Source organism: Chiloscyllium plagiosum, unplaced genomic scaffold, assembly GCF_037043375.1.
Source record: "Chiloscyllium plagiosum isolate Xiang-an unplaced genomic scaffold, Cpla_swu_hap1 HiC_scaffold_44, whole genome shotgun sequence".
Classification (NCBI taxonomy): domain Eukaryota; kingdom Metazoa; phylum Chordata; class Chondrichthyes; order Orectolobiformes; family Hemiscylliidae; genus Chiloscyllium; species Chiloscyllium plagiosum.
Window position 1 is genome coordinate 12623535 of NW_028270182.1, and position 27887 is coordinate 12651421.

The 27887-nt window shown below is 46.4% G+C and overlaps 1 protein-coding gene across 1 annotated transcript in view; it reads left to right on the plus strand.

Annotated features, from left to right (window-relative positions):
- The window catches only part of LOC122544360 (uncharacterized), a 124005-nt gene that overhangs the window by 92362 nt on the left and 3756 nt on the right, over positions 1 to 27887 (plus strand). Inside the window, exons 16-17 of the mRNA XM_087982794.1 lie at positions 5723 to 5786; positions 7287 to 7430. Of these exons, the coding sequence (XP_087838920.1) occupies positions 5723 to 5786; positions 7287 to 7430 (208 nt within the window). The remainder of the gene's footprint in view (positions 1 to 5722; positions 5787 to 7286; positions 7431 to 27887) is intronic.

Consider the following 27887-nt stretch of genomic DNA (forward strand, 5'->3'; position numbering starts at 1 on the left):
CATACTGCAATGATCTTTGCTGGAAAGTGCATATCAGGTGTGATTGCAAGGTTCCACTTGAGTGAATACAACAACTAATTGCATTTTTGTAGCACCTCTCACCTAGGAAGATGTCCTTCACAACAGTAGCATGAATCACACCTTGACCTCAGGACGCAAAGAGGGACATCAAGACAGATGACCAAGAGCTTGCCCAATGTTGCAGATGTTAGGGGAGGATCATAAAGAAGGAAAGAACGAGAGATGCAGAGGCAGAGAGGTTAATGGACGGAGTTCCAGAGCTTGGGTTTTAGACAGCTGAAGGTGTGGCCAGTAACGGGTGTGAAGCAAAGGAAATCAGAAACTCCAAGAGTTGGAGGAGTTGGGGAAATCTCAGAGCTTTGCAGGGCTGGAAAAGATGACAGAAATAGAGAGGACGCAAGTGCATGGGGAGTCTGAACAGAAAGATGAAATGTTCAAGTATCAAGGCATTACCAGATCAGAAATCAGGGCAGGTCAGCAAGCACAGTGGGGATAGGTGCACAGGGATGTGGCGCACAGGACAAAAGAGTTTTAGTTGATATTGACGGAGGATGGTAGGTGGGAAGCTAAGTCAGGGTCCAATGGAATAGTTCATCCTGGAGACAAAGGAGAGCAACACCAGTCAATTGGTGGCACGGTGGCACAGTGGTTAGCACTGCTGCCTCACAGCGCCAGAGATCTGGGTTCAATTCCCACCTCAGGCAACTGTCTGTGTGGAGTTTGCACCTTCTCCCTGTGTCTGTGTGGGTGTCCTCCGGGTGCTCCGGTTTCCTCCCACAGTCTAAAGATGTGCAGGTTAGGTGAATTGGCCATACTAAATTGCCTGTAGTGTCAGGTGTAGGGGAATGGGTCAGTGTGGACCTGTTAGTCCGAAGGGCCTGTTTCCACACTGTAAGTAATGTAATATCCACACTTGAAAACAGCACAGGCAGCTATTTTGGTGTAGGCTGGTGGGACCTCTCAATCTGTACCCTGACAAGAATCAGCACCTTCAGCGGGAGGAAGAACATTAGGTTCAACCTGCAGCACATGGACAAGAGGGCAGTTCACCGCTATCTTTTCAAGGTCAACTAGAGACAGGCAATAAGTGCTGACTCAGTCAGTAACACCCATGTCCCACAAGTGAATCGAAGAGAAAGGTTTTAAGGCTTTTCCATTCATGCACGAACCTGGAGGAATGGGTGGGTGTGTGAACCCAATCAATTGGAGGCAGTGGAGATGAACCCAAGGACTGTTCTTCGATGGAGCACCGCTTTTGTCGTAACTCTGCTGCTGTTTCAATAATTCTTGCATTAGACATATACTGATGACCAGAAATGACGAGGACAGTGTTGAGGGGATGGGGTAAAGTCTTATTTCATAGAGGCATCGATGGATTGAAGATTAAATAATATTGGATATCTGAAAATGAGCAACATACTGTAATTTAACAATAACAGAAGTGGCTGGAAAAGCACAGCAGGTCTAGCAGCATCTGTGGAGAGAAATCAGAGTCAACTGCATTCTGAGGAAGGATCTCTGAACTCAAAAGGCTAACTCTGCTTTCGCTCCGCAGATGCTGCCAGACCTGCTGAGCTTTTCTAGCGATATCCGTTTTTGTTTCTGATTTCCAGCTTCCACAGTTCTTTTGATATTTTTATACTGCAATTTAATCAAGGAGTTAGGATGGATTATGTACAAAATAGTTGATTCAGCTGGCTTATATGTGATGTAATTAATACCCAGCAATCACTTACAATTTGCAATCTAGGCAAGGATTTAGGCTTGTGAAATGCATACTGATGCTTTTAATAAATAACTGATATGTTAATTTTCATGTACTTTTAAGGGAGGAGGGTCCTACTGTTTACGCTGATATAAATGTGAGTGGGTGTTTTTAACTCCTTCCGGCTGAGGGATTGGAATGGGAGTTAAGATAGAAAGATAGATAGATTTTTGAATAGTAAAGCAGTTAAGGGTTACGGTGGGAGTAGGGTAAGTGGAGCTGAGTCCACAAGAAGATCAGCCATGATCTTATTGAATGGCAGAGCAGGCTTGATGAGCCAGATGGCCTACTCCTGCTCCTATTCCTTATGTTCTTACATTCTAAGATCCAAGTGGTACACATACCACATAGTGGCGTAGATTAAACAAGCAGGGAGAATATGTTGGAACTGTACGGAACTTTGGTTAGGCCACAGCTAGGGTACTATGTGCAGTCTCTGGATTCATTTAAGAAAGAGTTGGATAGAGCTCTCAAAGATAGTGGAATCAAGGGTTATGGAGATAAGGCAGGAACAGGATACTGATTAGGAATGATCAGCCATGATCATGTTGAATGGCGGTGCAGGCTCGAAGGGCTGAATGGCCTACTCCTGCACCTATTGTCTATTGTCAGTTCTGGTCCCCACACAATAGGAAGGATGGGATTGCACTGGAGGGGGTGCAGAGGATGTTGCCTGGGCTGGGGCAGCTTTAGCTGCGAAGAGATGCTGATAAGCTTGGGTTGTTTCTTTAGGACAGAAGTGGCTGAGAGGGGACTGGATTGAGGTGTAGAAGAGCATGAGGGGCATTGACAGGGGAAATGGGAAGCAGCAGTTCCCTATAGTTGAAAGGTCAAGAAACAAGTGAGCATAATTTTAACATTAAAGGCAGGAAGTTTAGACAGGATTTGAGGAAAGAGAGTTCACCCAGAAGCTGGTGGGAATCTGGAATGGGTAATTGAGGCAGGAAACCTCGTAACCTTTCAAAACTCATTAACTCACTGAGGGAGATGGAACAATCCAATCCAAAGGTACTTCATTGTCTGAAGGTCTTTGAGTCACTTTGACAATGGGAGAGGGTGCTGTATAAATATTAGGTATTTATTTAAATAATCTTGCAGAATTATTATGCATCAAATGTGTGCAGAAACCTGGCACAGTGTCCATGCTGCCAATTAAAGGGCACGGTGCAACTCCCCAAGATGGGAGGGCAACAGGATATGTAAGCTGTCCATTAATGGGCGGACCTGTGTAAAATCCTACCAGCTCATGGGATGGGATGCTCTTTGGAAGGTCGGCCTGGACTCAATGGGCCGATTGGCCTGCTTCCACTCCATAGTTATTCTTTCAGTTTATATGCATTTGGTATTGGAGAGCATCCAGTGCTTGTGGAATTGTACCCCAGCATGGCTCAGCACTTTTGCAACAAGGTAATTAAAAGCTGCACAGGAAGAAAGATGCAAATGTAATCTGCCACCAACATCAGAGTTTGTATTTGTTTGTATTGATAAAATTAAATTCTGCTCCATCTCGAGTTCCCTGACTGAAGGCGGCTCCTCGCAATTATCCACTGAACCACAGCGAAGTGTGGCGCCCTATTTTCCAAGAGGACAAAATGAAGCTGCGAGTCCGATGCAATGGGAAGAATGGTGATCTGGAATTCCGGATGTCGGACGTTAAGCAAAATCTACTCATCACAGCTCAAACATTTCAGAAGTAACCCTCAATCTGCCAGGCGAGATCGCGGCTCTTCAAGGGCCACTGAACCGTTGACCGTGGATCATCCTAAAAGGTTACAAAGATGTCTGTCAAGGTTTTAGAAGTCCTGAAGAAGGGTTACACCTGAAACCGTTGACTTCGCCACCTCCTGATGCTGCCTGGCCTGCTGTGTTCTTCCAGCCTCCCTTTTAACTATAAAGGATTTGGATGTCATCCTGTGAGCATCGTCTCAAAGTAGATGCAGCATCAGCTGAGGGAAGTTGACAGGATTAGAGGGATTGAAATAACCAGGAGAACTGGGAGTGCGCATAGATCCAAAGGTCGGAATAAAGATTTGAAGATGTCTCATTATCCCATAGAAGACGTTTAGCCACAACTTGCTAAGTCCAAGGTCTATACCACCCTTGGCCATAGAGGATGGATTGTGGCAACTGAAGATGGATGAAAGCAGCACTATCTACATCCTGGATTCCATTTGGGGGATACAGATGGTTGCAAATGCTGTTCAGCATTTCCACTGCTGCAGAATAGTAGCAATGTAGACAGCGTGATGTATTCAATGAACCTCCTGGAATGGGCAGCAAGGTGGCTTAGTGGTTAGCACTATTGCCTTGCAGCATCGGGGATCTGGTTTCAATTCCCAACCTTGGGCAACCGACTCTGTGGAGTTTGCACACTCTCCCCGTGTCCGCGTAGGTTTCCTCTGAGTGCTCCCGCAGGTGGATTGTCCAGGCTAAATTGCCCATAGTGTCGAGGGATGTGCAGGCTAGGTGGGTTAGCCATGGGAAATGCAAGGGTTACAGGGATGGGGTGGAACTGAGTGGGTGTGGCTTGCTTCCACGCTGTAGGTGTTCTATTTTTTAAAACAATCTGCAAGTCTACAGATGTGGGGAATCCGTGGAAGACACCATCACAGACCGCAATCAGAGTCTAGTGTAACTGCTGAGAGAGATTGCCAAAAGAGCCTGAACCTGAACAGAGTAGATACAACCAAAGATGTCAAGTGGTGTTTGAAGTTCTTAAGACCCACCTCAGCAAACAGGAACACATAAATAGCAAGTGGTACAGCACACCAAAACTTCACTGGATGCACACTTATCTGTAAGCGAGGGCATACAGATCACTGGGTGCTGGGACAGAGTGAGGTGTACAGCTTACAGCTGTGCAGGAGGTGCAAGAAGCAGGATCAACATTATTTGAAGTTAGAGAGGTCCATTCATCAGTAAAATAATGGCAGGGAAGAAGCTGTTCTTGAAACTGTTTGTGTGTGTGTGAGAAGAGGTTGTAGGGGAACATTACCACAGTGGGAGGGGTCTTTGGTGATGTTAGCAGCCTTTCCGTGGCAATAAGTGTAAATGGAGTCCATGGATGGATGGTTGACTTTCATGATGATCTGGGCTGTAGTTTCTACAATCCTGGACAGAGCAGTTGCCGGTTAATAACCCGGACAGTATTTCTATGGTGCGTCTGTAAAATTTGGTGAGGGTCCTTATGGACATGCTAAATTTCCTAAGCCGCTTGAGAAAGAAGAGGCATTGTTGTGCCTTTTTGACTGTTACATCTCCAAGGTAGGACATAAGACAATACAGCGCAGAACAGGCCCTTTGGCCCTCGATGTTGCGCTGACCTGTGAACTATTCTCAGCTCGTCCCCCTACACTATCCCATCATCATCCATGTGCTTATCCAAGGATTGTAGTGGAATTTATTTCTTTATTTTCTCCATTTTCTTGTATGTAAGATTTGTACCTGAGTACTTTATACCTGTGTGTTGGTGACATTGTACACTTTTCACTGTACTCCTGTTCTTTTGTAATTTGAGTACACATGACAATAAACTCAGATCTAATTCATATAGAGGTTGCTAAACATCGCGATCAGAAGTAGGAATCCTGACTCATTTTCCCCGTACTCTTTCCCCTGCTATCCGAAAGCCATCTAATGCAACATGAAATTCATATCAGCTCTGGGATATTCCTTTTCTGTGCAGCTTAGCTACCCAAGGGATAAGCCAGTAAATAGATTATCCAGAGTAGCATGTGGGGATTTTTAATTATGGGAACCTGTGGGAATTCGTTTGATGATTTCCAATTGTGCTTCGCCTGGCTGTACTCGTTCCTTCATATATAATTAAAGCTAAATTGATGAGAGGTGTGACAACATTAATGTATAAGAAATGCATGCCATTTTATGGCTTTAAATTTCAACTTTTATTTATTTTCAAAATGTGTTTGTTTCCAGGACTGTGCAGAGAAGGAGCCTGAAAACCATCAGCTAACAGTCAGAAAGGGAAAAGGGAAGAACGGTATAATTTATATCGATATATTTACAGTATATGGGAAAACCTAGGTGAAGGGCCAATATGCTTAGTGTGGAGCACAATCAAAGTTAGAAAATGTAGAGACATGTTAAATCAGGAAACAGACACACACACACACAGACACACACTCACACAGACACACGCGCGCACACACACACAGACACACACACAGACTCACTCACAGACACACACACAGACTCACACTCACACAGACACACGCGCGCGCACACACACACAGACACACACACAGACTCACTCACAGACACACACACAGACACACTCACACAGACACAGACTCACATGCATGCACACACACAGACTCACACTCACACAGACACACGCGCGCACACAGACACACTCACACAGACACAGACACACATGCACGCACACACACAGACTCACACTCACACAGACACACGCGCGCACACACACAGACACACACACACACAGACTCACACTCACAGACACACACACACACAGACACACATACACGCACACACACAGACTCACACAGACACACACGCACACACACACAGACACACACACACAGACACACACACACAGACTCACACACAGACACACTCACTCACACACACAGACACACTCACTCACACACAGGCACACACACACTCTCCAACTCATCCACCACCAAACATCCCAATTTGACCTACTCCCATTTGCCAGCATTCAGCCCAAATCCCTCGAAACCCTTCCTATTCATACACCCATCCAAATCCCTTTTACATGCCGCAATTGTACCAGCTTCCTCTGGCAGCTTGTTCTGTACATGCACCACCCTCTGTGTGAAAAAATTACCCCTCAGCTTCTTTTCAAATCTTTTCCCTCTCACCTGAAAGCCAGGCCCTCTCATCTTGAACTCCCCCACCCAAGAAAAAAAACATGCCCCTCATGATTTTATAAACCTCTGTAAGGTCACCCCTCAGCCTCTGACGCTCCAGTGAAAAATACCCCAGCCTTTTCTGCCTCTCCCTGTAGCTGAAACCCTCCAAACCCAGCAATATCCTTGTAAATCTTTTCTGCACCCTTTCAAGTTTCACGACAACTTTCCTATAGCAGGCCAGAATTGACCAGAATTGAATGCAATATTCCATATGTGACCTCACCAATGTCCTGTACAGCCACAACATTACAATGTTAAAAAGTCAACCACATTGAATTTAATGAAGAATGGTCGAGGAAAAATCCACCTGGTTCACTGACATCCTTTAAGGAGACAAATCTGCTGTTCTTACCTGGTCTGGCGTACATGGGACTCCAGACCCATAGCAATGAGATTGACTTCTAATTGCCCTCTGACAGTTAGGGGTGGGCAGTAAGTGCTGGCCTAGTCCATGTCCTGTGAATCAATGCTTTTGAAAAATGGGAGACGCTGGAGAGAAAATACTTATGCAGTATATTTGATGAATTACCCGTTATTGAAAGCTCCCAGCACGCCGACCAGTCACTTATCGTTTTGCAACACAGGTGGCGTTCACCTCGCTACTGATCAGAGGACATCAAGCAAACAGGAATCTCCAGTTCATCTACGGAGGAAGGCCTTATTGATCCACTCCAAGCAGTTTAGAGGCCCCATCTTGAAGAGAGACAGCAGTGGGAGCAATCAGAGAGGTGAGCTGTGTAGCAGTTACTTGTTGCGACTTAGGTACAGCACCCCAGAGTGAGATGTAATAATGTGAGCGAGACACACAGAAGCCTAGCTCTTGCAAATCTGCCTGGAAACCGTGTCCTGTTCCTGTCACTGAGGGCCCTGTGGAAACATACTTGTAGGATCATACAACATGGAAACGGACCGTTTGGCCCAACTTGTTCATGCCGACCATGTTTTCCAAACTAAACCAATCCTGATTGCCTGCATTTGGCTTATATCCCTCGAAACCTTGGGCTATCACGGTGTCTCAGAAGTGAGCAGTGCTGCTTCACAGCGCCAGGTTTGATTCCATCCGTGGGCGACCGTGTGGGATTTGCACATTAAATTTCTTTTATTGTCGCATGAGTACAGTGAAGAGTTTTCCCTATATCTGCATGGGTTTCCTCTGAGAGCTCCAGTTTCCTCCCACATTCCAAAGGTGTGCAGATTAGGTGGATTGGCCATGGGAAATGCAGGGTTAAACGGATAGGGTAGTGGGGCTGGGTCTGGGTAGGATGTTATTCGGAGGGTCAGTGCAGACTCAATGAGCTGAATAGCCTGCTTCCACACTGTAGTGATTCTATGATTCTTTCCTATTCATGTACCTGTCCAAATGTCTTTTAAACGTTGTAACTGTACCTGCATCTACCACTTTCTCTGGCAGTTTATTCCACACACAGACCACCTTCTGTGTAAAAAAGTTATCCCTGTGGTCCCTTTTAAATCTTTCTCCTCTCACCTTAAAAATATGCCCCTAATTTTGACCTCCCCCAGCTTAAGGAAAAGTCATTGGCTATTCACTTGTCTATGCACCTCATCAATTTATAAACCTTTACAAAGTCACCGTCAAACTCTGGCATCTCCTTATAACTCAAACATGGCAATGTCCTGGTAAATCCTTTCTGAACTCTCTCCAATTTAATAACATCCTTTATGTAACAGGGTGACCAGAACTATACCCAGTAATCCAAAAGTGGCCTCACCAACACACTGTACAACCTCAACATGATGTCCCAGCTCCTATACTCAACGTTCTGAGCAATGACGTCCTTAACAGTATCCATGAGGGAAAACAATGCTGCTACATGGCAGAATTTTGTAACTTCTGGAACAGTGTCAGTGTCCCCACCCCAGGACCCGGGAGGTCCAGGTTCAAGTCTCACATGGTCCAAAGATGTGTAGTAACGTCTCTGCATGGGAGACAATAGCATGGTGGCATTTACCCTACAGTATTAACCCAGAAACTCAGCTAATGTCCCGGGAACCCAGGTTCAAATCTTGCCACAATAGACAGGCGGGAGGCTGGAAGAACACAGCAAGCCAGGCAGCATCCGGAGGTGGGAGTCAGTGAGGTCTGCAGATGCTGGAGATCAGAGTTGAGAGTGTGTTGCTGGAAAAGCACAGCAGATCAGGCAGCATCCGAGGAGCAGGAGAAGCGACGTTTCGGGCCAGAGCCCTTCATCAGGAATCATTCCAGCAACACACACTCAACAGAATCAGGAGGTGGAGAAGTTGACGTTTCGGGTGTAACCCTTCTTCAGGACTGGGGTGGCGGGGCAAGGTGGTGAAGTCGGGGATAGGTGAAGACAGGTAGAGGGCATGACCTGGTTGGTCAATGGTTGGAATGAATCCGGTGGGTGGCAGGGAGCAGTGGAAGGGATGTGTAAGGGCTGGGAAGGGAGTTGGGAGATAGAGAGGGAGGTTATTCGAAATTGGAGAACTCAATGTTGAGTCCCTCTGGGCTGTAGGCTGCCCTGGCGGAAGATGAGGTGTTGTTCGTCCAATTTGCACTGTGGTCTGTTGTGGTTCAAATCCTGCCACGGCAAATGATAGAATCAATGCAATTTTTAAAAAAAATCACTTGGTATTAAGAGTCTAATGATGACCGTGAATCCATTGTCAATTGTTGGGGAAAATCCCATCTGTTTCACTAATATCCTTTAGGGCAGGAAACTGCCATCCTTACCTGGTCTGGTGACTCCAGACCCACAGCAATGTGGATGATACTTGACTGTCCTCTAGGTAGTTAAGGATGGGCAGTAAATGCTGTCATAGATAGAGCTGCCCACATCCCTTGAGTGAATAAAAACAGAAGAACAGATTGTTTAGAAAGGTAGGTTTTTTTTTAATTAGGGTCAGGCATTGAGTTGGTCCCCTCAGCAGTTGGCTTAATCATGATCTGGCTGTATTGAGATTTGAGCTTTAAAGGGTGTGCTGCAAATTCATTCTCAGGTGATTCAAAATAACAGGAAAGCTTCTGCAACAACACAGAGAGCTGATTTGGGGATGTAAGTGGGGCAGGGGTGCTGTTGATTGACAGATAGGGCGATAGGGTTGAGAGAGCAGTGCTGGAAAAATGCAGCATGTCAGGCAGCATCCGAGGAGCAGGAGAGTCGACGTTTCAGGCAAAAGCCCTTCTTCAGGAATGTTGGTCGTGTGCTGAAACAAAGCGTTCCGGTCGAAAACGTTTTTCTGCTCACGGATAAGTCTCAGGTCCACGAGAACGTAGTGTTGGCATTTCAATAACACAGTCTGATCGGGATCACTTTTCTTACAGTGACGGTGACCTTACTCCCCCACAGTGCCAGTTCTGAAAGAGTCTCGGTTTCTTGCCTTCCCCTGCACACCCCATTTCTCACGACGTGAGGCAGTGTCCCGGCTCCTTGCATTACCCTCTGCACGTGTTTCCACCTGTGCTAGTCCCTGCTGCTGCAAGGTGGTCCCTCTGCTTGTGGCTTCCTCTGAGCAAGTCCTGTCACCCTCTGTTTGCTGAGTGGGTTGGAAGAGACGCAGCGTACACCTGCTGGGCTAGAAATGTTGAGTGATTCATTTTCAAGTTATACCTTTACAACAATTAACAACGTGGCAACAACTACGTAAGCAGCATGTATTTCCTCTGTCATAGTTTCTAGTGAAAGGATCTGGCGGAAAAAGTTTGATGTTGTAACGAACCCTTCCGAGCAATCTTTAATTTTAAGGAGCTGATGTTTTGATTCCCTGTGTCAGCCTGACTGAATCTACCAGCCTTTTTTTTAAAATGATTTTGTGGAATCTGTGGGTGTTGCTGGACAGTTGCTAGCATTTGTAGCCCAGTCGTAATTGCCGTTTGAACTGAGTGGGCTGGTCAGACATTTCAGAGACTGGAGTCATCTGTAGGCCAGACTGGGTAAGGATAGAATATTCTCTTTTTCCAAAGGGCATTACAGACCTGGCGGGTTTGTACATCAATCAACAATGATTTCATTGTTGCCACCACTGAGACTATTTCTCAAGCTCAGATTTTATTCATTGGAAATGTAAGTTTCACCACCTACCTTAGGTGGGAATTGAACCCGTGTCCCTGGAGCATTAGCCTGGGCTGATGGATTATCATTCCAGTCACTTACCAGATCTCCTCTTTGCACGCTCTTAGATTTCTTTCCCTTATGGGCGGCATGGTGGCTCAGCGGTTAGCACCGCTGCCTCACAGTGCCAGGGACCCAGGTTCAATTCCTGCCTTGGGCCATTGTCTGTGTGGAATTTGCACATTCTCCCCGTGTCTGCATGGGTTTCCTCTGGGTGCTCTGGTTTCCTCCCACAATCCAAAAATTTGCAGGCCAGGCAAATTGGCCATGCCAAATTGCCCATAGTTTGGGTAAATGTAGGGGAATGGGTCAGGGTGGGTTAATCTTCAGAGGATCGGTGTGGACTTGCTGGGCTGGATGGCCTGTTTCCATACTGTAGGGAATGTAATCTAATGTAATGTAAAAGAAATCTAATAAAGGTGTCAGTGAATCTTTATGTCAATTGATGATGATTGTCATGGTCACTATTGTTGAGACTAACGTTAGAATTCCAGATTTTATTCAATTGAATTTAGTTTCCACCACCGCTGTGGTGTGATTGAACCCAGAGGGTTAATCTAGACCTCCAAAATACGAGTGCAATGGTTTTACCATAATGCCACTCCATCACTTATAAATTCCCTGTTATCCCTGTTATCCTTCAAATTGATGATGACTTGTGGTGGACTCCTTCTCTAAACAGAAGAGACAGAAAAAAAGCTTGAAATAACTGCACAGAGGCTAGTAGGTCTGGTAGGATCTGTGGAGAGAGAAACAAAATATCAATGTTTTAAGTCATTGTGTTCCAAAGAATTGAATTGTACAGAAGAGGCCTTTTGGCCCATTGAATCTGTGCAGCCCAAAAGTACACTATTACCTACACTAGTCCCACTTCCCTGCACAAGGGCTTCAATGTTATGACGCTTCAAGAGCTCATCCATGTACTTTTTAAAAGCTGTGAAGTTTCCTATCTCAACTACACTCCCAAGTACTGCATTCCAGACCCATGCCACCCTCTGGGTGAAAAAATCGATTTCCTCAAAACCTCCTGCCTTCCACTTTAAAATTATGCCCCTTTGTAATTGACCCTTTGACTAAGGGGGACAGCTGCTTTCTGTTCACCTTGTCCATGCCCCTTCATGGTGTTAAGCATCTCTGTCAGCTCCCCAACCCCCTCACAGCCTCCATCTCTGAAATGCTCCATCCCACTCAACATCCTGGTGGATATCCTCTTTACCTTCTCCAGGACGATGGCATTGTTCCTGTAGTTTGCTGGCCGGAACTGCGCACAGTACTCCATCAACGGCCGAACCAACATTCTGCACAGTTCCAACATGGAGTCATACTGGAATCAAAACGCTAAAGTGCTTCCTCTCTCCACAAATGTTTCTCCAGCGATCTCTCTGTGTTTGTTACTGAAATAAAAACCATGCAAGTTCTATCATGGACAAAGTCACTTTACTGTACTTAGTCAGTGACTGATAAACTACGGCACAATGAGTTACAAATAGAAACAACTAGCACTGCTCACAATGTGGTCTCCTCTACACTGGGGGATGAAATGCAGACTGGGTGACCGCTTTGCGAAAACCTACGTACTATCCACACAACTGTCCCCAAGCTTTCAGTTGCCTGCCACTTCAACACACCAACATTTCTCCGGCCAACGTTTTTTGGTCTCACGCCTTCTATAGTGCTTCAGTGAGCATCATCTCATTTTCCAGGTGGGGACTCTTCAGCCTTCATCACTCAGTGTCAGGCTCAATAATTTTAGATCCTGAATACCGTCGTGGTATGGAGAAAGTGAGGATTGCAGATGCTAGAGAAATCATGGTCAAAAAGGGTCGTGCTGGAAAAGCACAGCAGGTCAGGCAGCATCCGGGGAGCAGGAGAGTCGACGTTTTGGGCATAATCCCTTCATAAGGAATGTGGAGGGGGATGACAGATAAATAGGAGGATGGGGGTGGGGCTTTGGGGGAGGTAGCTGGGAAGGTGATAGGTCAGTGCAGATAGTGATGATAGGTCGAAGGGGAGGGTGGAGTGGATAGGTGGGAAGGAAGATGGACAGGTGGGACAGTTCAAGAGGGCAGTGCCAAGTTGGAGGGTTGGATTTGGGATGAGGTAGGGGGAGGGAGATTAGGAAACTGGTGAAGTGGATGTTGATGCAGTGTGGTTGGAGGGTCCCAAGGTGGAAGATGAGGCGTTTTTCTTCCAGTTGGCGGGCAATTTTGATTTGGCGGTGGAGGAGGCCCAGGACTTGCATGTCTTTGGGAGGGGTGAGGGGGGGAGTTGAAGTAGTCAGCCACAGGGCGGTGTGGTTGTTTGGTGTGTGTATGTGTCCCAGAGGCGTTCCTGAAATGCTCCATGCGTTGGTGTCCTGTCTTCCCAGTATAAAGGAGACCACATTGAGAGCAACATACACAGTAGATGAGGTGGGCGGATGTGCATGAAAATCTCTGCTGGATGTGAAGAGATCCTTTGGGGCCTTGGACGGAGGTGAAGGTGGAGGTTTGGGCGACGGCAACGGAATGTGCTGGGTGTGGGTTGGTGTGGGAGAGAGTGGACCTCACAAGGGAGTCGCAGAATGGTCTCTGCAGTATGCTGATAGGGATGGGGAGGGAAATATATCTCTGGTGGTGGATTGTAGGTGGCAGAAATGGCGGAGGATAATCAGCTGTATCTGGAGATTAGTGGGGCGGAAGGTGAGGACCAGGGGGTTCTATCCTTGTTGCAGTTGGAGGGGTGGGGTTCAAGGGTGGAGATGCGGGAAGTGAAGGATATACGTTGGAGGGCATTGTTGATCATGTGGGAGGGGAAATTTGCGGTCCCTGAATGTCCAGCACCACCCTTTTCGATCCTATGACTCTATGATATAGAGTCATAGAGATGTACAGCATGCACATTTCCACCTACTATGGTCTCCATTATCAGCTTCTCTTTCTCCATGGCTTACCATTATGCCTCACTGTCTTTCTCTCTCGCTGAACACTGTCTCCATCTCTCACTTACTCCTTTACCCTCCCTCCTCCAATCCCTGTCTTTACCATAAACACTACCTTTTCCTCGCTAATATCAGTTCTGAAGAAGAATCACCAGACATAGGTGTCTCAAGTCACCTGGACCCAAAATATTGTCTCTGTTTCTCTCTCCACTGATACTGCCAGACCTGCTGAGTTTCTCCAGCAATTCCTGTTTTTGTTTCAGCTTCCCAACACCCGCAGTTCTGTGTTTTATTTTCGCTAGGTGTAGCTAAGCTGTTTGCCACCTGAGGACATCACCCTTTACATTGTGACAGTGACTGTGTTTTGCATTGTAGTGATTATTGAGACTTTACTCTGTATTTGTGACCAGTATTCTTTTACTGTATTGAAAGAATTGGATACAGAAAGAGTGGTAGGAGGCTTGTGAACGTTAGCACATACCAGTTAGGCTGTTTCTCTGTGTACCACATATTTGTATTCTATTTTCTCTTACAAGAATAGCTCCTAGCGAATTTTGAGCAGATTTGGAGCTCAGGTTGATGATAAGTATGTAAGTTAGCTCACTGAGCTGGAGGGTTTGTTTTCTGATGTTTCGTCACCATACTAAGTAACGTCATCAGTGAGAGTCGCTGGTGAAGCGCTGGTGGTGTGTCCCACCTCTCTGTTTATAGATCTTGGTTTCTTATGGTGGGTGAGTCATTTCCGGCTCTTTTTATCAAGGGAGGGTAGCTGTGTTTATTCATGGAGTTCTGGTTAGAATGGCATACCTCTAAGAATTCTCGTGCGTGTCTTTGTTTCACCTGTCCTAGGATGTGAGTTGTCTCAGTCAAAGTGGTGACTTCTTTGTCTGTATGTATGGAAATTAGTGAGAGTGGGTCGTGTCTTTTGGTGGCCAGTTAGTGTTCATGTATCCTGGTGGCACGTTTCCTGCTAGTTTGTCCGAGGTAATGTTTTTTATAGTTCTTGCAAGGTATCTTGTAAATGACATGAGTTTTGCTAGTGGTATCTAATGGATCCTTTCGGTTCATTAGATTAGATTACTCAGAGTGTGGAAACAGGCCCTTCAGCCCAACAAGTCCACTCCGACCTGCCGAAGCGCACCCACCCAGACCCATTCCCCTACATTTACCCTTGCACCTAACACTACGGGCAATTTAGCACGGCCAATTCACCTAACCTGCACATTTTTGGACTGTGGGAGGAAACTGGAGCACCCGGAGGAAACCCACGCAGACACGGAAAGAATGTACAAACTCCACACAGTCAGTCGCCTGAGGCGGGAATTGAACCCGGGTCTCTGGCGCTGTGAGGCAGCAGTGCTAACCACTGTGCCACTGTGCCGCCCATTAGGTTCATTAGTCGCTGTTTAAGTGTGTTGGTAGAGCTGCTTCTCTTTCCCTTCAAGAATCATATTTTAAAATCCGAATGGCACACCCTTAATTTAAACCCTATTGGTGTTTCCCTTTGCAGCTTTCTCTCCTTCCTCACCACTGCCTTGAGAGAGTGAAATTTAACCGGCACAAATAGTAATCCAACACAGATGTGGGTAAAGACTTGGAAAAGGTTTAAGAGATATGATTTATAATCATTTAGAGAGGAATAAGTCAATTAAGGATAGTCAACACGGTTTTGTGAAGGATAGGTTGTGCTTCACAAGCCTTATTGAGTTCTTTGAGAAGGTGACCAAACAGGTGGATGAGGGGACAGCGGTTGATGTGGTATATATGGATTTCAGTAAGGCGTTTGATAAGGTTCCCCATGGTAGGCTATTGCACAAAATACAGAGACATGTGATTGAGGGTGATTTAGTGATGTGTCTCAGAAATTGGCTAGCTGAAAGAAGACAGAGGGCGGTGGTTGATGGGAAATGTTCATTTTGGAGTTCAGTTACTAGTGGTGTGCTACAAAGATCTGTTTTGGGTCCACTGCTGTTTGTCATTTTTATAAATGACCTGGTTGAGGGCGTAGAAGAATGGGTTAGTAAATTTGTGGATGACACTAAGGTCGGTGGAGTTGTGGATAGTGCTGAAGGATGCTCAGTGGTTAGCACTACTGCCTCACAGCACCAGGGTCCCAGGTTTGATTCCAGCCTCGGGCGACTGTCTGTGTGGAGTTTGCACATTCTCCCCGCGTCTGCATGGGTTTCCTCCGGGTGCTCCAGTTTCATCCCACAGTCCAAAGATGTGCAGGTCAGGTGAATTGGCCATGCTATATGGCCATGCTCTGTTTCCTGAAGAAAGGAGAAAGTGAGGTCTGCAGACGCTGGAGATCAAAGCTGAAACTTTATTGCTGGAACAGCACAGCAGGTCAGGCAGCATCCAGGGAACAGGAGATTCGACGTTTCGGGCACATGCCCTTCTTCAGGAATGAAGAAAGGCTCATGCCCGAAACGTCGATTCTCCTGCTCCTTGGATGCTGCCTGACCTGCTGCGCTTTTCCAGCAACACATTTTCAGCTCATGCTATATTGTCCACAGTGTTAGGTGCATTAGTCTGAAGGAAGTGGGTCTGGTTGGGTTACTCTTTGGAGGGTCGGTGTGGACTGGTTGGGCTGAAGGGTCTATTTCCACACTGTAGGAAATCTGATCTAATCTAATGTTGCAGGTTGCAGAAAGACTTACATAAGTAGGAGAGCTGGGCTGAGAGGTGGCAAATGGTGTTTAATGCAGAAAAGTGTGAGGTGATTCACTTTGGAAGGAGCAACAGGAATAAAGAGTACTGGGTGAATGGTAAGATTCTTGGTAGTGTAGATGTGCAGGGAGATCTCAGTGTCCATGTACATAGATCCCTAAAAGTTGCCACCCAGGTTGATAGCGTTGTCAAGAAGACATACGGTGTGTTAGCTTTTATTGGTAGAGGGATTGAGTTTCGGAGCCATCAGAGTCTAGATTAGAGTGGTGCTGGAAAAGCACAGCAGGGCAGGCAGCATCCAAGAAGCAGGAAAATCAACGTTTCAGGCAAAAGCCCTTCATCAGGAATGGAGCCATTAGGTCATGCTGCAGCTGTTCAAAACTCTGGTGCGTCCGCACTTGGAGTACTGCGTACAGTTCTGATCACCGCATTATAGGAAGGATGTGGAAGCTTTGGCAAGGGTTCAGAGGAGATTTATTAGGATGTTGCCTGGAATGGAGGGAAGATCTTATGAGGAAAGGCTGAGGACTTGAGGCTGTTTTCGTTAGAGAGAAGAAGTTTGAGAAGTGACTTAATTGAGACATATGAGATAATCATAAGGTTAGACAGGGTGGACAGTGAGAGCCTTTTTCCTCGGATGGTGATGGCAAGCACAAGGGGGCATAGCTTTAAATTGAGGGGTGATAGATTTAGGACAGATGTCAGAGGTAATTTCTTTACTCAGAGGGCATGGGATGCACTGCCTGCAACAGTAGTGGACTCGCCAACTTTAAGGGCATTTAATTGGTCATTGGATAAACATATGGATGAAAATGGAAGAGTATAGAATTCAGGTTGGTTCCACAGATTGGCGCAATATTGAGGACTGAATGGCCTCCTGTACTGCACTGTGATGTTCTATGTTCTAGGCTGTCTGAAAATCCAAATAGATTACATCCACTGGCTCTCCTTTGTCTAACTTGCTCAATTACCACCTCAAAGAATTCTAACAGATTTATCAGGCATGAGGTCCCCTTGATGAAGTTGTGTTGACTCAGCCCAGTTTTCCCATGCACTTACAAGTTCTCCACAATTTTATTTTTAACATCTTAACAACAATAGAGGTGAGGTTAACTGGCCTATAGCTTCCTGCCTTTTGCCTCCCTCCCTCCCTTCTTAAACAGGGGTGTTACCTTAGTCATTTCCCAGTCCTCTGGGACCATCTCTGACTCCGGTGATTCCTGAAAGATCACCACCAATGCCTCCACAATCTCCTCAGTTATCTCCTTCAGAATTCGGGTGTAGTCATTGACTTGTACAGTACGGAAACAGACCCTTCGGTTCAAAGCCCTTCCTATTCGTATACCCATCCGGATGCTCTTTAAATTTTGTAATTATACCAGCCTCCACCACTTCCTCTGGCAGCTCATTCCATACGCACCCCACCCTCCATGTGAAAAAGTTACCCCTTAGATCCCTTTTAGACCTTTCCCCTCTCACCTTAAACCTATGCCTTTGCCTCCCCTACCTAGACCTTAACTATTCACCCTATCTGTGCCCCTCATGATTTTGTAAACCTCTACAAAGTCACCCCTCAGCCTCTGACGCTCCAGGGAAAACAATGGGATTGTATTCATTGGAGTTTAGAAGATAATAGAAGATTAGGTCTTCTATTAGGAAGACCTAATAGAAACTTACAAGATAATACATGGCTTGGAAAGGGTGGACGCTAAGAAATTGTTTCCATTAGGCAAGGAGACTAGGACCCGTGGACACAGCCTTAGAATTAGAGGGGGTAAATTCAGAACAGAAATGCGGAGACATTTCTTCAGCCAGAGAGTGGTGGGCCTGTGGAATACATTGCCGCAGAGTGCAGTGGAGGCCGGGACGCTAAATGTCTTCAAGGCAGAGATTGATAAATTCTTGAGGTCACAAGGAATTAAGGGCTACGGGGAGAATGCGGGGAAGTGGAGTTGAAATGCCCATCAGCCATGATTGAATGGCGGAGTGGACTCGATGGGCCGAATGGCCTTACTTCCACACCTATGTTTTATGGTCTATTCAGCCTCTCTCTATAGCTCAAGCCCTCTAACCCTGGCAACATTTTGTGAATCTTTTCTGAACCCTTTCAAGTTTAACAATATCCTTCCTAAAGCAGGGACACTAGAATTGGACGCAATATTTCAAAAGTGGCCTAACCAATGTCCTCTACAGCTACAACATGACCTCCCAACTCCTGTACTCAATTCACTGACCAATAAAGGAAAGCATACCAAACGCCTTCTTCACGCCTTCTTCACCACCCTGTTTGCCTGCGACTCCGCTTTCAAGGAACCTTGAACCTGTATTCCAAGTTGCCTTTGTTCAGCAACATGCAGTCCAGATGTTTAAATCACTTTCAGATCCTTCACCTTCCCCATTGCTTTTTCCTTAGTGATGGCAAAAATGGAGCTTTGGTGCTGAGTTAGCATTGGAATGATGGATCGAATGTCCTCCTATCCTTAAATATCGCATACTTATCATAGAGCTACCAGGACCCTTCCTTGAGGACTGTATACCAGTGCTCATTGTCTCACTGTCTAAAGTAGCGCTTCACCAAGTGTCCATCTTTCCCTTTCTGAAGTAAACCAATTCCCTCTTGAAATCCTCAATGGAACCTGCCCCCATCCCATTTTTCAGGAATTCCAGATCCTAACCATTCGCTGTGTTGACAAGTTTCTCCTCATGTCATCATTGCTTCTCTTGACAATCGCTGTCCAATATTGCTGTGAAATGCAGAGTCAAAGTAGAACATCTTGTCGTGACGTATTTGCAAGCGTTAATCGAACAAAAGCTCCACTGCTTATTTTTGATTGATGTTTCTGGAATGTTTTGGATTAGCCCGAGTGCTGGTGAGGTAATGGCTGGGAGCAATTTACTGAACGCGGGCATGTGTGGAGGAGACTGAATGACATCAGTTGGGGAGTGAAAATTGGGTGTGAACAAAGGAAATTCTATCTTGCTGTAATGAACACCCATTAATCTTGAGACTTGTGGCCACCCAAGAAATTGAGAAACTCCAGACTTAAAAGCTGTGAGTTCACCTCCCAGATTACCTGTCACTTAAAACATGCTTTACAGTTCAGGAAGGTTCATCTGCTTCAGGTGAGGCTGTCTTTGAGATGTCTGAAAGTGAAGGTGCTGAGGAGCAGGTTAACAGCCAGCGCCCTCAACCTTAGAACATAGAACATTATCGTGCCCTTCGACCCTCAATGTTGCGCCGACCTGTGGAATCAACTGGAAGCCTATCTAACCGACACTATTCCATTCTTGTCCATATGCCTATCTAGTGACCATTTAAATGTCCTTAAAATTGGTGGGTCTACTACTGTTGCAGGTAGGGTGTTCCACACCCCTACTACTCTCTGAGTAAAGAAACTATCTCTGACATCTGTCCTATATTTATTACCCCTCAATTTAAAGCTATGTCACCTCGTGCTAGCCATCGCCATCCAAGGAAAAAGGCTCTTGCTGTCCGCCCTATCTAACCCTCTGATTATCTTATATATCTCAATTAAGTCGCCTGTCAAACTTCTTCTCTCTAATGAAAACAGCCACAAGTCCCTCAGCCTTTCCTTGTAATAAGGCCTTCCCTCCATACCAGGCAACATCCTTTGAACCCTTTCCAAAGCTTCCACATCCTTCCTATAATGCGGTGACCAGAACTGTACGCAATACTCCAAATGTGGCCGCACCAGAGTTTTGTACAGATGCAGCATGATTGCGTGGTTCCGAAACTCAATCCCTCTACCAATAAAAGCTGACACACCATGTGATTTCTTAACAACCTTATCAACCTGGGTGGCAACTTTTAGGGATCTATGTACCTGGACACCGAGATCTCTCTGCTCATCTACACTACCAAGAATTATACCATGAGCCCAGTACTTTGCATTCCTGTTACTCCCTCCAAAGTGACTCACCTCACACTTTTCCACATTAAACTACATTTGCCACCTCTCAGCCAGCTCTGCAGCTTAACTATGTCTCTCTGTAATCTAAAACATCCTTCATCGCTATCCACAACTCTACCAACCATAGTGTCATCTGCAAATTTACTAACATATCCTTCTATGCCCTCATCCAGATCATTTATATAAATGACAAACAGCAGTAGGCCCAGACAGATCCTTGCAGTACCCCACTAGTAACTGAACTTCAGGATGAATATTTCCCATTAACCACCACCCTCTGTCCTCTTTCAACTAGCCAATGTCTGATCCAAACTGCTAAATCACCCTCAATCCCATGCTTCCGTATTTTGTGCAATAGCCTGCCATAGGGAACTTATCAAATGCCTTACTGAAATTCACATACACCGCATCAACCACTTTACACTCATCCACCTGTTTGGTCACCTGCTAAAGAAGGTTAGTGAGGCATGACCCATCCTTCACAAAACCGTGTTGACTATCCCTAATCAACTTATTTGTCTCTAGATGATTGTAAATCCTATATCTTATAAACCTTTCCAACACTTTACCCTCAACTGAAGTAAGGCTCACAGGTCTATAACTTCCAGGGTTGTCCTTACTCCCCTTCGTGATCAAGGGAATGACATTTGCTATCCTCCAGTCTTCTGGCACTGTTCCTGTGGACAATAACGACAAAAAGATCAAAGCCAAAGGCTAGGCAATCTCCTCCCTGGCTTCCCAGAGAATCCTAGGATAAATTCCATCCAGCCCAGGGGACTTATCTATTTATACACTTTCCAGAATTGGTAACACCTCCTCCTTATGCACCTCAATCCCATCTAGTCTAATAGCCTGTGTCTCAGTATTCTCCTCAACGATTGTCTTTTTCTAGCGTGAATACTGACGAAAAGTATTCACTTAGCGCTTCCCCGACCTCCTCTGACTCTACGCACAACCTCCCACTACTATACTTGATTTGCCCGAATCTTAGGTGAAAATGAGGATTGCAGATGTTGGAGATTAAAGTTGAGAGTGTGGTGCTGGAAAAGCACAGCAGGTCAGGCAGCATCCGAGGAGCAGGAAAATTGTCATGATGAAGGGCTTTTGCCCGAAACATTGATTTTCCTGCTCCTCGGATGCTGCCTGACCTACTGTGCATTTCCAGCACTACACTCCTGGCCCTAATCTTACTCAAGTCATTCTCTTATTCCTGATATAGCTATAGAAAGCTGTAGGGTTTTCCTTGATCCTATCCGCCAATTACCTCTCATGTCCCCTCCTGGCTCTTCTTAGCTCCCTCTTTGGGTCTTTCCTGGCTAACTTGTACCTCTCAAGTGCCCTAACTGAGCTATCACATCTCATCCTAACAGAAGCCTTCTTCTTCCTTTTGACAAGAGATTCAACTTTCTTACTAAACCACGGCTCCTGCGCTCCCTGCCTGACCGGTACATACTTATCAAGGATCCACAGTAGCTGGTCCTTGAATAAGCTCCACATTTCAATTGTGCCCATCCCCTGCAGTTTCCTTCCTCATCCTATGCATCCTGAATCTTGCCTAATCGCATCATAATTGCCTTTCCCCCAGCTATAACTGTGGTATATACCTAAAACTTTCCATTGCTAAAGTAAACATAACTAAATTGTTGTCACTATCACCAAAATGCTCACCTACCTCCAAATCTAACACCTGTCCGGGTTCATTACCCAGTACCAAATCTAATGTCGCCTCGCCCCTTGTTGGCCTATGTCAGGACCCTCCTGCACAAATTTGACAAAAACTGACCCATCTAAAATACTTGAACTATCGTATTCCCAGTCAATATTTGGAAAGTTGAAGTCCCCCACAACAACTACCCTGTCACTCTCGCTCCTATGGAGGATCATTTTTGCTATCCTATCCTCTACATCTCTAGAACTATTTGGATATCTACAGAAAACTCCCAACAGAGTAACCTCCTTTCTTGTTTCTAATCTCAGCCCATCCTATCTCAGTCGAGGAGTCCTCAAACGTCCTTTCTGCCTCCGTAATACTGTCCTTGACTAACAATGCCACACTTCCCCCTCTTTTACCATCTTCTCTGTTCTTACTAAACATCTAAATCCCGGAACCTGCTATAACCATGCCTGTCCCTGTTCTATCCATATCTCTGAAATGGCCACAACATCGAAATCCCAGGTACCAACCCATGCTGCAAGTTCACCCACCTTATTCCGGATGCTCCTGGCGTTGAAGTAGACGCACTTCAAACCAACTTCTTGCCTGCCGGTGCCTTCCTGCGATCTTGAAATCTTAGTTCTGACTTAACTACACTCAACCTCCCATATATTCAAACTACAATTTCGGTTCCCACCCCCCTGCTGAATTAGTTTAAACCCACCCGTAGAGCATTAGCAAATTCCACCCTCCCACCCCAGGATATTGGTACCCCTCTGGTTCAGATGAAGACCATTCTATTTGTTGAGGTCCCAACAACCCCAGAAAAAGCCCCAATTATCCAGGAATATAAAACCCTCCCTCCTGCACCATCCCTGTAGCAACATGTTCAACTCCTCTCTCTCCCTATTCCTCATTTTGCTAGCACATGGCATGGGCAACAAACCAGAAGTAACAACTCTGTTTGTTCTAGCTCCGAGCTTCTACCCTAGCTGCCTGAATTTCTGCTTTAAATCCCCAATTCTCTTCCTACCTATGTCATTGGTGACTATGTGGACTACGACTTGGGGCTGCTCCTCCACCCCCTCCCCCTCAAGCATCCCAAAAACATGATCAAAGACATCACAAATCCCGGCACCTGGGAGGCAACACACCAAACATGAGTCTCTGTCGTTCCCACAGAACCTCCTATCTATCCCCCTAACTACGGAGTCCCCAATGACTAATGCTCTGCTCCTCTTCCCTCTTCCCTTCTGAGCAACAGGGACAGGTTCTGTGCCAAAGACCTGTGCCTCATTGCTTACCCTTGGTAAGTCGTATCCCCCCACAGTATCCAAAACAATATACTTGTTGTTGAGAGGAATGGCCACAGAGGATCCCTGCACCACCTTCCGGTTCCCTTTACATCCCCTGACAGTATCCCATCTACCTTCATCTTTTACCTGAACTGTGACTACCTTCCTGTACCTCCTCTCAATAACCCCCTCCGCCTCCGCAATGACCCAAAGTTCCTCCAGCTCCAGTTCCTTAACGCAGTTTTCGAGGAGCTGGAGTTGGGTGCACTTCTCGCAGTTGCAGTCAGCAGGGACACTAGTGGTGACCCTTACCTCATACATTCTTCAGGAGGAACATTCAACTGCCCAACCTCCATTCCCACTGTTCTAAATTCCTAACGAGACCACTGAAAATCTTTAAAAAAATAAAGAAACCAATCACCTTACCAATTGGTGCACAGAACCTTTTGTTTTGGTTAGAGGTGGAGGACGGGTGGGAGACACTACCTGAGTAGTGTTTCGGGTAAAGCAACCACCCAAACATAAAACCTCACTTACCCAGCAGTCCCGTGCCCGCTACTGCTCAGTGTGAGCTCAGCCTATACACGAGGTAAACATTTATATCTTTTAAAATTTACCTTCCTCTATCGCTTTACCTTTGTCACTCCCCCCACTCCAACTGCTGCCAAAAATAAAGTGAGCCTTCATTCATTGACCCTTGTTGTGGAGTGTGTTAACTCATCTCACCTGCTTGAAGTAGTTCACTCCTTCTTACGCTTCTGAATTAACATCCCTGGAGTTGTAATCCTGGAAATTGAGTCTTTGATATAGCATGCAAATATTAAACATTTCCGTCTTTCTGCTATTTTAACTGAGGTGCTCCCTTGTTGATAATGTTGATCTTGCATCGTGCCCCTCCTGTGCAGCCGTAACCTTAGTGTGCCGCGCTCTGTCTAAGCACCCTATGATCTGTATGTCCTTGCTAGCTCTGATCTACCTGTACTGCTCGCAAAACTTAGGTACACGTGATTACAAAAAAATCAAGCATTTTAAGGCCAATATTAAGATATAGACCAGAGGGGATGGTAGTGTAGTGACAGGTCCAGGCCAAAGCTCTGGGCATGTGGGTTCACATCCCACCACAGCAGCTGATGGAATCATAGAATCTCCACAGCATGGAAAGAGGCCATTCGGCCTATTGAATCTGCACGGACACGCTGAAGAGCGTCCCATCCCTGTAACCTTGCATTTCCCATGGCTAATGCACCTCGCCTACACATCCCTGGACACTGTGGGCAATTTAGCCCAGGCAATCCACCCTGGAAGCAAGGCCATCAATGGAGGAGATTCATTTTGCGAAAGGGGCTGAATTGGAGGAGTGCAAAGATCTTGGAGGAGTCCAGCCCGTGGAAGGATTCAAAAGCAAGGGGTGGGAAAGTTAACATTGAGATACAGCCGGACCTGGATCAGCAGGGGGGGGGGGGAGCAATGGTTAAGCAGGACTTGCTCTGTGAGTTAGGATGTGGGACAGCAGAGATTGGAATAAACATAGCAGCAAGGGGCAGCAGGAAGACACAATTACTACTTACACTGGCAGAGCGTCATTAAGACAGACTCAAGACAGGCTGCCTCCTCCCTCTGTGGATCAGTGAAGAATCATTCCCAGCAGGTCATCACACCTGCAGGAGTATGCCATATAAGTTAGAGACCAGGCTATCGTATTGATTGATTGATTTATTGTTGTCATGTGTACCGAGATACAGTGAAAAATGGTCTTTTGTACGACCTGCTCTGCAGGCAGGTCATACCATACAAAGTGCAACAGAGTAGCAGAACAGTGTTACAACTGCAGCGAAGATGCAGAGAGAGAAAGAGAGAGAGAGATCAGAATTAACAATTAAGATGTCGATTCAAAAGTCTGAAAACAGCAGGGAAGAAGCAGTTCTTGAATTTATTGTACGTGTATTTAAGCTTTTGTATCTTCTGCCGGACCAAAGAGAGTAGAAGAGAGTATAACTGGGGTGGGAGGTGTCTCTGATTAAGTTGGTTGCTTTCATAGAACATAGAATAGTACAGCACAGGAACAGATCCTTTGGTCTACGCTGTTGTGCCAAACATGATACCAAATTAAACGAATTCCTTTTGCCTGTCTTTGGCCCATATCCCTCCATTCCTTACTTATCTAAAAGTCTCTTAGATGCCTCTGTCGTATCTACCTCCACCACCACCAATCCTGACAGCGTATTGCAGATTCCTACCACTCTCTGGGTAAAACACTTACCCCTCACATCTCCTTTGAACTTGCCCTCTCACCTTAAATACCTGCCCCCTAGTTTCAGATATTTCAACTCCAGGGAAAAAAAGACTCTGACCGTCAACCCTACCTATGTATCTCATCATTTTACAGACTTCTATCAAGTCTCCCCTCAGCCTCCGCCGCTCCAGAGAAAGCAACCCAAGTTTTTCAAACCTCTCCTTGTAGCTTATACCCTCTAAACCAGGCAGCATCCTGATACCCTCTCCAAAGCCTCTACATCATAGAATCTATACTGTGTGGAAACAGGCCATTTGGCCCAATAAGTCCACACAGAGCCTTTGAAGAGTAACCCACCTAGCCCATTCCCCTACCCTCTTACTCTACATTTAGCTCTGACTAGTGCACCTAATCTACACATCCCTGAACACTATGGACAATTGAGCATGGCCAATTCATCTAACCTGCACACTTTTGGACTGTGGGAGGAAACCGGAGCACCCGGAAGAAACCCACGCAGACACAGGGAGAATGTGCAAACTCCACACACAGACTCACCTGAGGCTGGAATCAAACCCAGGTCCCTGCCACTGTGTGGCAGCAGTGTTAACCACTGAGCCATCATGCATCCTTCCTATAATGTGGCGACCAGAATTGAACACAATACTGTGTGGCCTGACCAAAGTCTTAGGAGAAAGTGAGGACTGCAGATGCTGGAAATCAGAGCTGAAAAATGTGTTGCTGGAAAAACGCAGCAAGTCAGGCAGCATCCACAAGCAGGAGAATCCATGTTTCAGGCATAAGCCCATCATCAGGAATGTGGGGGTGGGGAAAAGGGGGTTGAGAGGTAAATAGAAGAGTGGGGGGAAGGTAGCTGGGAAGGCGATAGGGAGATGCAGGTGGGAGTGGTGATAGTGATAGGTCAGAGAGGGGGATGGAGCAGATAGGTGGGAAGGAAAATAGAGAGGTAGGACAGTTCAAGAGGACAGTGCCGAGTTGGAGGGTTGGATCTAGGATGAGGTGGGTGGAGGGAGATTAGGAAACTAGTGAAGTCGATGTTGATGCCATGTGGTTGGAGGGTCCCAAGGCGAAAGATGAAGCCTTCTTCCTCCAGTCGTCAGGTGACTTTGAATGTGGTGGAAGCCCAGGACTTGCATGTCCTTGACGGAGTGGGATGGAGAGTTGAAGTGTTCGGTAACAGGGCAGTGAGGTTGTTTGGTGTGTCCATCTCAGAGATGTTCTCTGAAACATTCTGCGAATTGACGTCCTGTCTCCCCAATGTAGAGCAATGGACACAGTAGATGAGGTTGGTGGATGTGCAGGAAAATCTCTGCCAGATGTGGCCTTGGACGGAGATGAGCGAGGAGGTGTCGACGCAGGTTTTACACCTCCTGTGGTGGCAAGGGAAGGTGCCGGGTGTAGAGGGTGGGGTGGTGGGGGGCGTGGACCTAACAAGGGAGTCACAGGAGGCTTGGTCTTTGCAGAATGCAGATAGGGGTGGGGAGGGAAATATATCTGTGATGGTGCGGTCTGTTTGTAGGTGGCGGAAATGGCCGAGGATAATGCACTGCATCCAGAGATTAGTAGGGTAGAAGGTAGGACCAGGGGAGTTCTCACCTTATTACAGTTGGAGGGAGGGGTGGGGTTCAAGGGCAGAGGTGTGGAAGGTGGAGGAGATGCACTGGAGGGCATTGTTGGTCTCATGGAAGAGGAATTACGGTCCTTGAATTAGGAGGCCATCTGGGGTGGCCTGGAGTGGAATTGCTCCTCCTGGAAGCAGCTATGGCGGAGGAATTGGGAGTAAGGGATGGCATTTTTACAGGAGAGGGAGTAGGAGGAGATCTAGTCCGGGTAGCTATGGGAGTTGATGGGTTTGAAGTAGATGTCTGTATTGTGTCGATCTCCGGAGATGGAGATGGAGAGGTCCAGGAAGGGGATGGAAGGTGTTAGTGAAGTTGATGAACTGTTGAACCTTCTCGTCCATCTTTTTTCCCATCTATCCTCACCACCCTCCCCCTGACCTATCACTATCATGCCTCACCTGTATCTATGTATCACCTTCCTAGCTCCCCTATCGCCATCCCCACCCTCCTATTTATCTCTCAGCTACTGCACCCACCCCCCCCACCACACACACACATTCCTGATGAAGGGCTTCTGCCCGAAACGTCGACTCTGCTGCTCGTCGGATGCTGCCTGACCTGCTGTGCCTATCCAGCGCTCCACTTTTCCAACCTATCTGCTTCCGGAAAGACCACTCCCCCCGCGACTCCCTCGTCAGGTCCACACCCCCCACCAACCCAACGTCCACTCCCGGCACCTTCCCCTGCAACCGCAGGAAATGCAAAACTTGCGCCCACACCTCCCCCCTCACTTCCCTCCAAGGCCCC